Source organism: Chiroxiphia lanceolata, chromosome 5 (assembly GCF_009829145.1).
Source record: "Chiroxiphia lanceolata isolate bChiLan1 chromosome 5, bChiLan1.pri, whole genome shotgun sequence".
Lineage (NCBI taxonomy): Eukaryota > Metazoa > Chordata > Aves > Passeriformes > Pipridae > Chiroxiphia > Chiroxiphia lanceolata.
The window spans coordinates 55,670,296-55,684,665 of NC_045641.1; the positions used below are offsets into that span (position 1 = coordinate 55,670,296).

At 44.2% G+C, this 14,370-nt stretch overlaps 1 protein-coding gene and 1 long non-coding RNA gene across 3 annotated transcripts in view; both read right to left on the reverse strand.

The window, feature by feature from the left end:
• The window catches only part of CHST11 (carbohydrate sulfotransferase 11), a 160,856-nt gene extending 156,881 nt beyond the window's left edge, over positions 1–3,975 (reverse strand). Inside the window, exon 1 of one of the 2 annotated variants that reach the window (XM_032688985.1) lies at positions 3,770–3,975. In XM_032688985.1, coding sequence (XP_032544876.1) covers positions 3,770–3,887 — 118 coding nt within the window. In that variant the 5' untranslated portion in view covers positions 3,888–3,975. The remainder of the gene's footprint in view (positions 1–3,769) is intronic. The other variant, XM_032688986.1, reaches the window with a different exon arrangement.
• Positions 3,976–4,635: 660 nt separating this feature from the next.
• LOC116787204 lies at positions 4,636–8,681 on the reverse strand. Its single transcript, XR_004357215.1, has 3 exons — positions 8,628–8,681; positions 6,513–6,635; positions 4,636–5,218 (listed from the first exon to the last, which is right to left on the reverse strand). It is a non-coding gene; the product is annotated as an uncharacterized LOC116787204 (long non-coding RNA).
• Positions 8,682–14,370: the final 5,689 nt, after the last annotated feature.

Here is a 14,370-nt window from a genome sequence, read left to right on the forward strand (position 1 = left end):
AATGTTTATCCAGAAAAGGTTAGACAGGGGAGACAGGAAAACACACTGAAGTCCCTGCTACCATTTCCTCCCTCAGGAACAAACAGACCCTGAGACAAGGTACAACAGCCAGGATCATCTCCAAAGTCTTCTTTACAGTGCTCCTGAGCACTGGAGAGCAGCACCATTCACCTTCTTCCACCAACAACTGGATGGCAAACCTAACTAGGGAGGGTGGGTTCCCTAGCTTGTAAGCAATCTCTGCTAAAATTCATATAATGCAAAGGTGTATTAACCAAATAGCACATTTACCACTGACTTCCCAAAGAATGGGTACAGAGCCATAAAAAAAAGTAAAAAACACCTTATCTCCTTCCAATATGAATATATTGGAAGGGGCACAAGGGACACACATCATAATCTTTTGGGAAGATAAAGCACAGCTCATCTTCCAAGTTTCAGGCTTTGCGTGTGTTTGTGTTGTTAGGGTTTTTTGTTTATTTTGAAGACAGGCTTCTGTTAACTATGTCATTTTTTTATTTATTTATCTCAAAGACAATAAAAAACTGTCAGCAGAAATTTGTCTCTCATGTTTCTAGCAAGAGTTCCGCACTCAGACCTCCTAAAACAGAAAATTTCCATCTAACAGATGAAAAGTTGCCTTATCCCCGAGGGGATTAGACTCATCATTTGGTGGCCTTCTAGCATCTTCCACCTTGGCTGTCTCACATCTAAAATCGTTCAGAAAACTTTGTAAACGGAGTCTCCTGAAATTTGCCAAGAGAACCCGAAGGGTGAAGAAATTGACAATAAGGAGTTGACACTTCTTGCAGAGAACTCAACTGAAAACCTTATTTTCCATCCAAAAGGTTAGGCAGGGAGTTTTTCATCTAATTCTGATTACAAGGTGCCTATGTTAGTGTGGTTAAGCTACCAACAGTGACACCAGCGAGTCAGAGTATGAGAGACAGCTCCCTCCTGCAGCTGTCCAAAGACATGCTTCAGTGGAGACCAGCCAGGATTTAGAACACCCTCCACAAAAAAAAAGGACATTAGCCAAGATTTTGAAAGGTCTTAATACCTCCAGTCCCATCCCACCTGACATGCACTCTGCCCAGGGTCTCGCTCCAGTGAATTTAGATGTACATCAAGAAGGATTATGAACATATCTTAAAATAAAGATCTAATTCCTAAAAATTATCTGCTACCTGATGTATATCACCTCGACAGGTCTACTACCTCCCTTTCTCCTGGCCCTCCAAGAACTCTACATTCATTGATAACTTGCGCTACCAGGACGGTAACACACACAACTGCACAACAGATACCTGGGAAAGCAGCTGTCTGAGCCTTACAAACCATGTGCAACCCAAACAGGTACAATCTATACAGGACTAGAGTAGGGCTTAACAGCTGTCCAGCAGTTTCCACGATAGAAACAGCCCACACGAAAAAGCACAATCACTTATGATCAAAAAGGTACAGTAAGGGTTGTGATCTATTTATTTCCAGATCTACGCCACTCGCATTAACAACCTAAATACGTGTCCAACAGAAAATGGGTGCATGTTATCCTCCTGGTGATTTTACAGCATCACATTCCCTCCTCGGAGTTCATGCTAAATCCTTTGAATTGTACTAAAATCTCAACCTATTTATAGCTTCACAATACAATGAATACAAAGCCATAATCTCCAACAGTTAACTACAAAGCATACTGAGAATTCTTAAAAGACAATTTTTCTACATTCAAAAATTCACAGAAGAAGATTTAACCTAATCTCTCACCTACTGCATGCTGAGTTTGTGTTCCATCAGCATAATTCATCTGAAACAAGGAGAAGTAATAAGTTATGGTCAAATTTTATGAACACATGTGCAAACTATATTATCTGAGGAATGCCACCAATTAAAATATCACACTTCTATTAAATTGGTGAAGCTGTATTACAATCAACAATTCTGCAGAGTGCCTTAAAGACCTGAAATAAAGCCTTCTCCAGGTCTGCTAAGGACTGAGCACTCCTTGTGAAGCCAGTAAGCATGGGGCAGACACAGTAGGAAAAAAAAAAAGATATGCTAATTATTCCAAGAAGTTGGCAGGTATTAACACAGATGGGCACCATACGAGAACACATTCATCAAACAAATGATACCAACTCTAGAGGAGCAGACAGCTGGTAGAAAAACACCAAACGGGACCTGGCTTCCCCACAAAAAAGCAGAGCTACTGATTCCTAATTCTATCAGTGCACTAAGGCTCTACCATTTGACAAAAAAAGTCTCCAAAAACTTTAAGGAAAAATAATTTTTCACAGAAAAATTTACATTGGAAAGGATCTCTAAGATTGAATCCAACCATTAACCCAACACTCCCAAGTCCACCACTAAATTACATCCCTAAGTGCCACATCTACGGTAGCCACAAGGAGTGAAGGAAAGACTCAAACTGAATAGGTCCTTTTTCTTTTTACCAGATTGCAATTCCTTTATCATCTACAGCTATACGCCTGTAGCCAGGACACCTGAGAGCTGGCAGTAAAGATTAACGGGTACAGATAAGAAGACTCGCCTGCCGAGGAGTGTGGCCACTCTGTCAGCTATAGCTGTTGGCCCGCTAAGAGCTATCACTCCCTCTTACAAGCCTCGCTCCTCTGTTCAGCTTGTCACATCCCTCCAAAAAAGACACTGCAATTTTCACCTCGTTTCTCCGGTAGGAAGAGGAAAAAGTGAGACAGACAGATCAAAATTAATTCTTTTTGCCATGCTGGACAGATTTCACAGCCAAGCCGCACAAGGCGGCCTCTCTGCAATCCACGACAGGTCTGTGCGCCCAGCAGACACCGCATGAAGTTTCCACAACCCAATTCCACCTTTATGTGAATCAGCAGCTGACCTATGCGCGACTTCCATAAGAGCACGCACCCGCTACCCCTGGTACAGCTCCATCCCTAGTGTCCACCGAGCTTGTGAACTGGAAAACTAAAGTCGCATTAGGTACCCAGGAGTGTGGATCCGAGGTGATCCACGCACCCCTGCACGGCGCTCCGCAGCCAGGGTGTCTGCGGACACCCGTGCGCAGCCAGCGGCTCCACCGGAGCTCCTCAGCCGCCCGAACACCCGGGACAAGGCAGGACCGGGCAGCAGCGCCCCCGGGCAGGGACGGCTCGGGCCGGGCAGGGCAGCAGCGCCCGCCGCTCCGGCCAACTCGGGCAGCCAGCGCGGAGCCGCCCGCCGGCGATGTCGGGTGTCCCTGCCCGGCCGCGGTGCCCCTGACACCTCCCAAAACGAAAAGCAGGGAAGACGAAGGCCCCTGACCCCACACGGGTGAGGGGTCGGGGGTCCCGCTCCCGGCTGGAAGGGACCCCTAGGGGGGCCGGGCAGCTCCCGGTGCTGCTCTCCGCCGCCGCAGCCTCGCCAGCCGCTGCCGGCCCCCGTTCCCCTTCACCAAACGTACGATACAAAGCGGAAAAAACAACAAAATTCTTAAATAAGCCAACTTTCCTCCCTCCCGCGGGAAGTTTTTCTGCGGGGGGTGGGCGAGGCGACCTTCCCACGGCTGCCGCGGGCGGCGGCCGGGACGGGGCTGCCGGGGGCTGCGCCCGCCGCCGCCGAGCCCCGCGCCTGCCGCAGCGGCGCCGGGGGACGAGAGCCGGGGCCGGCGGCAGCCACCGAGGGCTCCCGGGGCACCCGCCACCTGCGCCGGCGGAGAGCGGGGCGGGCAGTGAGCGGGCGCTGCCCTCCGCGGGGCCGGCGATGCCGGTGCGGTTTTGCGGTGCCGGTGCCCTACCTGGGTGCAACATACTTTGGAAATAGAAGATGACGAGGATGAAGGAGCCCACGGAAGTGACCAGGACCATCCTGCACACCCGGTTCATCCTCATTATTTCCAGCACCGCCGGCTTCATGGCGTTGCCCGGCGGCGCAGAGAGGGGCGGCGGAGCGCGCACGGCTGGCGCTGGGAGCCGCTCCGCGCCCGCCCCGCTCCGCGGAGCCGCCGCCGGAGGATGCCCGGGCGCCCGCGCCCCGCACGGGGGGCGTTAATGCCTGCGCTGGGCGGGACCACGCCGCGCGCAAGGCGGAGGGGCGCTCTGCGCCGCTCGGGGGGAGGCGGGCCAGGCGGGGAGCCGGGGCGGAGCGCGCCCCCCCCCCCGCGGCAGGGGGAGAGATGGTCCCGCCCGGCGGCGGTGGCGGCGGGGCGGGGACGCGGCTGCAGGGGCGCGCCCCGGCACCTCCCGGTCTGTCCCGGCCCCGAGCGGACGGGGCTGTCGGCACCGCCGGTGAACTTGACCACTTCGGGGTCACGCTCGCCCTCTTCAGGGGCTCGGGATCCGGGCAGGAGCAACCGCCCCCGCCTAGCTCTGCCCCGCACCCGGTTTGTACGGAGAAATCCTTATCTCCCACTCTGGTGGTGCCCGTCACTCTACTAACCCTAAATGCCACCTTCCAAGTGTTCCCTCGCCCCAGAGGTTATGTCACAGACAGTCGCTGCCGTCCTGTCTCCCCGCTGTCGCGCTGTCCCGGCCGGGAGCTGTTCGTATTTATAGCCGGTGTAAACACCAACTTCCCGGCGCTCTGAATCATCCCCGGTGAAAACACTGCCACCTGGCCTGCCAGAAATGAAAGCTCTTTTTGTTTTTAAGTGAGAGATTTTTAAGTTTTCTGAATTAACTGACATTGCTCATTTGTCTGTGGGAAACAAAGAGTCCTTGCTCCGCGGCTTGTCCACCGAAGGTGGATCTACCTCCCGGTAGCCGAGAGCAGCACCAGGCAATGAGATACGAGACCGTACGTGGGAGGAATGCAGAAGAGCTCAGAGCAACAGAACAAAAGGCATCTGCCGTGTCCAAGCTTTCGTCGGGGTTTGGGACGTCTGGGGTTGCTGCTGAGCCGGGGGGTATGAGCGACTGCGGGTCAGCTGAGTCCCAAACGCGGTTTCCAACGTGAACCACGCGGCAGAGCTCCCAAACTGGGACTATCCTCTTGCTTTGAACTAGACAGCTGTTGAAAAGTACAGTGCTGAATAAAAACGTCTTCTTAACAACATACTATTTATCCTTGGACGGTGTTAACTGTTCTGTTTGTTTCCCTGATGCACCCAAATACCGGATTGCTATTGGTTTTCTTTTTTTGCTAAAGTGAAAATCATTTTACGATGCTGATACCATCTTCATGTGTAAAAGGATTTTTTTCCCTTCAGGCTTCTGTCTGTTTTTCCAATGAATTGCGGGGGAGGGATCTGTAAAATTAAAATAGCCCTAAACAGACTGAGTCCAAAGCTGGGAAGCAAGTGGGGTAAAACATTTTAAGCTAAAGAAACCCCCTCCACTTCCATTACACCTGCCCTCCATCTCCCTCCCCCCCCCAAAAAAAAAACCAACTCCACCCAAAAAAACCAAAAAAACCCAACAAACAAAACCCCCACCAACCAAAAAACCTCAACTAAGCCAACTAACTCAAAATGTATGAATATATGAACATTCCTTTCTGGATAATTGTGACAGAAACATGTAAAGTCATCAGAGTTTTCCTTTCAGACTTTTCAAAAGCCAATTAAAAAGCTTTTACCTTAAGGATAAACCAATAATTAGTTAGACATTCGAAACAGAGTAGATAATTTCAACTTGGCCTAGAGTTCCTCTTATTAGACATAATTTCCATTGTTCATTAAGGAATGTTTTACACAGTATTTTGCTTACTTTCTGTAGATTTTTTCCATTTTTTCTTTTAGCAGTTTTAATATACAGTGACCATTTTCTAGTCTTCTTAATGTAAAGGAAACTTTAAATTTATTTTTCTCTTTTAAATCCAAACTGCAAATGTAACAAAAAGGCATTATATGAAAAATACTAGACAAAGAGAAGTATTAATATGTAATGCATTGAAGTGGCAGATCATTAAGGCAGTCAGCAAAAGTCAACCAGAAGCAGAGCCTGGCATTTCGGCATCCCCTGTCAATATGTACACTGCAGCACAACTGCAACTGCAGTATTTTAACAGGAAGAACTGGACTGTATCCAGGAATCCGGGTAAGACATCGAGGGATGAGGGCAAAAGCCTAGAACTCAATACTCAGTCAAGTGACACAAGAAGAAAAATGCTTTACGCTACTAGAGAAGGTGGACAGTTGTTCAGTGTGGCTTGACGACAGTTACTTTTTTATTTTCTGAGCATCATCCTGTGATGGAATGATGGAGAGCTTCAAAACAGCAGGAAGCAAATCCCCAGCTGTATTGCCATTTACTATTAAAATAATATTATAAGGCAATAGCGTCATTATGGACATTGTGATTACAAACTTCCATCCAAATGCTTACAGCATTTCTGCCAATTTCCAACTACAACAACCTTTCTGATGAGTCAAGACAATGAAATGCAGCAGCCTATTTTTTAGAGATTGAGACAGCTGTGCTTTGGTTTTCCTACAGAAAAGAGCATAATTGAGGTAGCATAAGGAAACACAGTTGTCTTTCCAGGTAGGCGCCAAGTTATAGAATAGGTACACAAACAGCTCAGGCACTTCTAAAGCACACCTCTGAGTGGAAACTTCAGCAGCTCCAGAGCAGTAGAGAGTCCGGATGGTACTGTGGGTGTGATCACCTACCATTCCCATGAAAATAACCAATGTTCAATATCTCTGAGCATCCAAGAGACGTCTGGAAAAAAAAAACAAACAACTTAAGAGATTAAGAACCAGATGCCAGCGACATCAGAAGAAGTCCAGACAGTGTTTTGTTGAGTATTTTGTATAATAAAAAAGCTTCACGAAAAAACTAACCAAACAAAACCGCCCACATCACTATTTATTGATAAAGCTCTAAAAATAGCAAAACCTCAGTCGAAAAACAGCACAGACAGAAATACAGCATGGAGTAAACTCAGGGTGCAATTCATCAAGAAAATGACAAGCAAGTTGATATTTAAGAGCGCATTTAAATGTGAAACAGAAAACCATTAGAAAACAGAGGCATCTGTGAGGTGTCTGTGTAACTTTTCCTCTGTAAGGAAAGAATCTCAGAAAAAAAGTTGCTTTGTTTTTGTACTGATTAGCTTCATCCTCCTAAATGAGCTATGTGTATTATTGAGGAAATACACACAAGCTTTAGGCATGTAAACTGCCTTCAGATCTGAAACAAACAGCAAATTTCAGACTCTCTGTCTAACTTGAGACTGTTATGACTTCAATTCCATCACAACTCTTAACCACCATAGGGTGAAGCAGCCTAGTCAGGTCAATGAGAAAATCTTCTGGACATGTCTTCTGGTTATATTCTGTAGGGATAGTTTTTAACTTTCCCTGCTAAAACCAGCCATATCATAAAGAGACCAGGTCTTGGCTTTGTCCCGCAAGGAAAAAGCACATTGCTTTAATGATTCCAGTCAGTCAGAGGACCTTCCATTTGACCAGCTGCCCTAAACTGTACTGGTTGAAGACAGATAGTCAAACAAATGGCTGTATTAATAGTCAGGCACATTCCCTACCTCATACTTTGTAGGGCCTTGTAGCACAACCTAGGATTGCCTGTCAGTCAAAATGTGTTTAGCAATGTTATTGTATTAATGTATGACAGTCTTTTAAGATACTGATTCTGAGCTCATTAAAAAAAGTCATTGAGAACCTCTCTAACCCAGCTGACTTCAGTGAAATTAGGACAAAGCTCATTTCCCTACACAGATTTCTCAGTCAGCAATTCACTGTCTCCATGAATAAAAGGCCACCCACCTCCAGGAAGACACCACTGTAGAAAATTGAAAGACAATCCTTTCTGGAACTAAGCAGATGCCTGGCCCCCACCCCCCACCCCAACATGTTCCCAAAGCTGAAGAATCTGCTGTGTTTCTGAAATACCTTGACCTGCATCTTGCATTTTCTATGATGACGCCTTAGGTAATGCTTTAATGCCTTTATGCCCTCTTCAACCCGAAGGACTGAATTAGAGGGAAAGCCCATGTTCTTGCAGCATCTAACTTTTGGTTCTAGGTAGACCTCCAGTGTCCTTTTCCATGAATACAAGGGTTATCTTTTTTTTTTTTTTTCCTTCAGATTTTAAAGTACATTTTACTAAATGCCACTCTGCTACCAGCTGACTTTCTCCTATTTCAGGGAGGATTTCATCTGCTGTTGATCTAGAAGAAACAAGTTTATGGCTTCTTGGAGTGCATGTCCCCCAGGTGATGCAAACCAGACTGATGAGACAGAGGTTTTAAGAATGCAATGCGCATTATCTGAAAGGCATTGTTGTCTCCAACTCCCCTGTACTGGTGGACCACAGTTTAGTTTTGTACTTTATTTGTTCATTAAGGAATGACAGCTTCCTTGCTTCCTCACGAAACTCATTAGTAGTTTTGTCCTGTGTTGGGAACAGATTCTTCCTTCTCTGAGAAGAGTCTGAGAAGCTGTGGAGCAGGGCAGCATTTCCAAGGCTAAATACGGAGTCACTTCCATCTCCAAAATGCGTGGGGCAATTTTATTATTATTATATATTATTAATCTTTATTATTACCTTTATTGTTGACTATTTGTTATTAATATATATTATTAAAGATTTATTATTATTATGCTCAATAGAAAAACATCCTGGCAAGCTTATGAAGCATCTCTCAAGTGACACCCTTGCAAGAAACATGTTTTGCAGAATGGTACATACCTGGTCTGCAAGCACACTGAGCTGTGCTGCTAATGTCAATCTGTCACATGCCTGTGCCTCTTAAAATCAAGAACAATGCTGTGGATTTAAATGACTTCACAACGCTGACAAACAGTTTCTGTTGTGGAACTGGATTGATTTTAAGGTGGCAGAATACAGGATCATGGTTAAGTTAAACAAGATACATAAAAGGACAAGCATACATCTGGCTTAACTAAATTCATAAGGAGAAGCAATTAGGAGAAGCAATATATGACGTATTTCAAGATAAAAGCAGGACCACAGGAAAAATCTGTGGTTGATACAAGACCCCTGTGATACTAATTGCAAAGTTCTTAGTAAAAAGACATGGAGAAGATAGGCAGGGAAGCAATTTTTTAAGCTTTGCTTGGAAGGATGCGAGTTCTAGAGGTGATGAATGTTTATACCTCTGCCCACTGTGATCAACAGCTGTGGTGGGTCAAACCCAGTGGTCCAGCACTGCCCAGGACAATGTCACTGGCTTCAGTGGAGACATCAGTTTGCCCTGGAACAGGTAGCAGTGGTGAAGTCTGCCAAAAGACTGACGTTTGCTTGAGACATTTATTAGGCAGAGCTTGGCTTTTGTCCTGCAATGGAAATGGCTGCACTTGGGGAACATACCCCTGAAAGTCAAATTCAAGAAAAATTCCAATGCAACCTGTCACCACAGCTACAACCAGAACAGCCAACACAAATTCCTGGGTAAAGCAGGCATTAAAATATTTGCCAAGTTCCAGTGAAGTTCAGCTCTCTCTTTTTTTTTTCACCCTCTGTATACTTCGTTTGCTTTTTTCCCCATTGCTAGTTAAGGGCACTTTTTATCAAGTGAAATTATTGGAGTAAAATTTAGCAAATGTAAAGGCCAAAAGCAGCTGCAAGACAAGCTGTTCTGCCCATGCAAAATCCCCTTGTATTTAGTTAGTTGCCTTTGTTAAAAGGACTTTTAAATGGGCAAGTATTTTCCCCAGCAATGGCAGTGCACCCTTAATCTGCATTGCAATTCAGATCTCTTTTTCGACTGACCTTGGGGCATCGTCTAAGTGTGACTCAGAGCACAGAGAGGCTGAAATAAGAGGAATTACTGGCTTTTCATGGGGTTGCTCATCCCAATTCTATTCTCAGACACCAAGGATAACTCATTGTCTTCAGAACATATTGCTGGCATCCTGCTATGCTGCTCATTAGGCACAAGGGTGTCAGAAAAAAACCTGGTAGCCAGGAAGGCAGGATGTGTTGGCTATTGGCTGGCAGAAGCAGCGCAGCACCAGAACACTACAAATTGCATATATTTTACAAAATGTAAGCATGCTTCCTCCATTCACCCTGCAGCACTTTCCCAGCTGAACTTCAAGCAGGCTACTTTCAGGAGCAAATTGATTTGTATCCAAGAGTTGGAGTGGCTTATGTGTTACTCAGGGGGGAAAAAAATCCAGCTGAATAGGAACACGCATACACATACTTAAAAAAGAAAAAAATATCTTTACAGAAGACATGAAGAGAGTCATAGTAAAAATTATTATTGGAGGGCGTGGGGAACAAGAAAAATACCTACCCCACCCAAAAAGAAAAAAAAAAAGGAAACTGGAAAACAGTTACTCAGATTTTCACAATTGCATTTTTTTAATTAAACCCAAAATCATCTTCTGTGTTTACGGATTTTAAAAGTGCTTTACCATGATTGTTAGACTTTTATGAAACAGTCTTTAATTATTTCTGAGCATGTAAATCAATTGTTGGTATTATCATTGCCACTTGTAGGGTAGAGCCATCTCACCAACTCTTATATTCCATCCAGCTGGTCTCTAACTGGTCAAATGTCAATAACTGGTTAGTCAACAGAAAACAAAACATATTTACATGACACAATTAATTTGCCCTGTTTTAGACATCTAAAGTGCAATGAGATGAATCATGCCCTAAATGTGCCTATCAACTGAAAAGCTCTGGTACAAATATAAACATTTTCCTATATAAAATGTTTTCCATTAAAAATATTAACTCTATCTCAGAATTTAATACTTTAACACAAGATTTTAGTTCATTATGATTGTCAGTAAATCCTTTTTTTTTCTTTTCCTTTTTTGCTAAAACTGAAGACAAAAATACATATTCTCTTTATCTGGAACTTGTTCAGAAGTCCATTTTAGTCACCAGATGCTGGTGAAATCCTTTGTTATTTTTCAGTGATGAAACAAGCGCTGTGCAATTTTTCATTCTAGTTTACATGTACAACTACTACATATTCCATTTACACACATATTTGATTTAATTGTATGTTTAAAGTCCTTAGGACTTACACACATTGAAGATTTTCCAAAATCAACAGCAAGTCAACAGCCTTAAGTGGAAAGTTACATACCTTTTATGTTGTTATGCTTTTCCTATGTCTCATTCCTTTAACATTTTCACTAGGAGAAAAAAATCCACTGAAGCTAGTGTAGAAGTATGGATGTTAAAAACTGATCCAAGGTTGAAAACAAAGTGGGTTTTGTGCCCAGAAGACAATTGCACTACTGAAAATCATCAGATTGAACAGGAGAGGCAGCGATTCGTACTTACACGTACTATTTTTCTCACTGTCTACACTCCAGTGACCTTAGGCTTGAGAAGTGCTATGAGGTACTTAAGTGAAAAGCACTGTGGGATTATAAGAAGCAGTTTAGAAACACATCTAAAAGAAAAGCATTTTCCAGAGCTAATTAAATACTAGGGTTTTTTCTCTTTCACCATCCCTTCTCAATTAAAAGGTGTGACTTCAGGGACTCTTTCTATTTAAAGGATGTCTAGGCGATATTACAGGAGAGGGAACAGAGATAATAAATCAAACAGCAGCTGTTGAAATAATATTATCCAACTTGCAAAGATATTTTTCTAAGTCACTTCACACATTCGTCACTCCACGAGTATCACATCTGTATAATGAGCTACTCCTTACCTTTCCCCTCTGGTGTGGCTCCCTATCCTTAGGAACTGCCTACACTGGAGTTACAAGTCCATCTGCACTTTGAAGTGTTTGTGAAGGAGAACACGACTCAGCTCCAGCCAAGAGAATCTATAAACCCTGTTGATAGCTGACTATGGAATATCTTGATCTAAGGAAGAGGAAAAGTCTGAGTTTGCCACTAGTTTAATTATGCTAAGAAAAATTAGCACAATTAGAAAGGTTACCTAATTTTGGTAATTTGGCAAGTCTTCCTTCTGCAGTCTAGAAGGCAAAAAAGGATATTTATGTCACCTTTCTTCAGAACAGAAAGTTTACAACATCTGCCAGAGCAACAGCAGCAACTACAATATATTTTCCTGATCCATTCTGGTATGGTTTCAGACCTGATTTATGAAACTTGAGCCATAACTCTATCAAAGCTTATCACTTCCTGGAGATGAGCTAGGATAACACATCCGTATTGACTCTACAACATCTGTCAAAGGCTGATGAGGAACGAATACCATTAAGCTGTCTGTCTGACCCTGCACAGGAAGAAGAATGACCATTTGTTATATGCGATTCATCATTTAAAAAAAACACACACCACAAAACAGAACTGCTTTCTGAAGGCTTCATGCTGCCTCATTATTCTCTTGTAGTCAGTATGTAAGTAAAACCAATAGAGAATGCATATACATAGTTTGGACTGCAGAAGTTTATGACTGATGACTTTCAAATCTGTGCTAGTTCCCTTTTCACTGGTCTCAAAATCAAATAATGTTGCGAATGCATCCTGAAAGGCACACTGTTTTTCCCCAAAAAATCATATAGCTAGCCTTGAGAAGACAGGTGTCTGTCAATGCAACTGTCAACTATCCCTTTTCAATGACACAAAAAAGACTTCAAATCAGTTTATAAATAACTACTGGTACAGGGTCCATTTGAATGACAGAACTTCAAACTCATACTATTGAAAAGCAAACTGATCTACTTCTATTGCCAGAGTGCCCCAGTAAATCATGCCATACAATCAAGCCAGCTTTTGGCATTGCTAGGGAGAATGAGATTTTTTTTGGAGGACATCAGCCTGTGGAGGATGGAGAGATCACTGTGTTGTCAGGAGATCCATTCACAGAAGTTTGTGTCTCCACATGGTGCTAGCTTTTCATTCTCACCAAGACTGGAGATTTCTATTGCCTTTGTGTGGGTCATTTACCAAATCAACTTTTTGTGTGGCCATATCGTAACTGAGTGCAGCAGGTTAACCTTGGGCAGCTGCCAGACCCCCACCCAGCTGCTCTGTTATTCCCCCTCCTCAACAGCATAGCAAGATGGAAAAACCCATGAGTTGAGATAAAGACATGGAAATCAGTTACCAATTAGTGTAAGGGGCAAAGCAGACTCTACTTGGGGAAGATTAATTTCATTTATTGCCTATTAGAAATAGACTAGTATTGTGAGAAACAAGGGCAGAACTAAAAACCAAAACCAAAACAAAAAACCATAGAACAAACAAACAAAAAACCCAAACCCCAACAAGCCCGACAACAACAAAAACAACTTTACCTTCCCCCCAAATCCTATTCTTTCCAGCTCAACCTCACTCCTTCACTCCTGACTCTTCTACCTCCTCCTCCCCCAAGTGGCACAGTGGGATGAGGACTGGGGTTTGTGGTCAGTCCACATAACAGTTCTCTCTGCCTGTCCTTCCCTCTCACACTGTTCAGCATGGGGTCTTCCACAGACTGCAGTGTGGACATCTGTTCTGATATGGGCTAGAAGGGGACAAACTGCTTGGCCACAGCCTTCTCCATGAGCTGTAGGGTAACTTCTGCTCCAATGCTTGGAGCACATCCTGCCTCTCTTTTTTCACTGACCTTGGTGCCTGCAGGGCTGTTACTCTTTTTTTTTTTTTTTCCCCCTCATTCCTCTCTCTCCCAACTGCTATACAGAATGTTTCACCCTTTATTAAACACATTTCCACAGAGGTGCCACCAGCTTCACCGATGGGCTCAGCTTTGGACAGGGGCCACCCCTGCGGCCCCCCAGTATCAAAACCTGGACACATAAGTCCAATACACTGAGGAAGCAGATATGATCATCCTTTGGGTGTTTGGACTATAAACCTTTCCTCCACTCCCTTTCCCACATTACCACCAGTTTGTTTGTGAAGTAAAAAATTAAACAGACCTAGTTCAAACCACAGGCTCCTATCCTACCATGTAACTGATGGGATTAAGGGGAAAAAATCCCAAATGACAAAGCATTTGTGATTCATTCTAAGGAGAATATAAACTATGATCAAAAAGCATTTTAGGGAAGTGGATTTTAGCAGTGTGTGCACAGCTTGGGTACGCATTAACACGTCTTTAACTGAAATGAGATCTGAGGCTTTACAGAACCGAACCAGTAGCATTCCATGCCACTGGCACAAATCCCACATGAGGCTGGAGAACCATGCCATCCCTTCCTTCCTCCAGAAGGGTTCAGCAGTAGCAGTAGTGCTTCTGGTCTTCTTCAGGGTAGCTGCTTCTCTGTAGAGCTCCTCCCTTTGAAGGCCAGCCACAGGTTTTTTTCTAGCATCGAAGGCAGAGAGTCCTCTTTAAGGCCATTATGGTAAAATGCACTCACAGGTACTCAAGTAGAGGCAGCTACCACTGTATTTCTGAGGGCTGCTGATCTCACAGGCTTTCATGAGGAGAAAATATACTGCAGCATGAAAGGACATTGCCTTTTCTCTTTGGGTAGCAAGCAAGAGTAAAGCAACAAGTGAAGGCTTGTGACAGCACTTCTCTT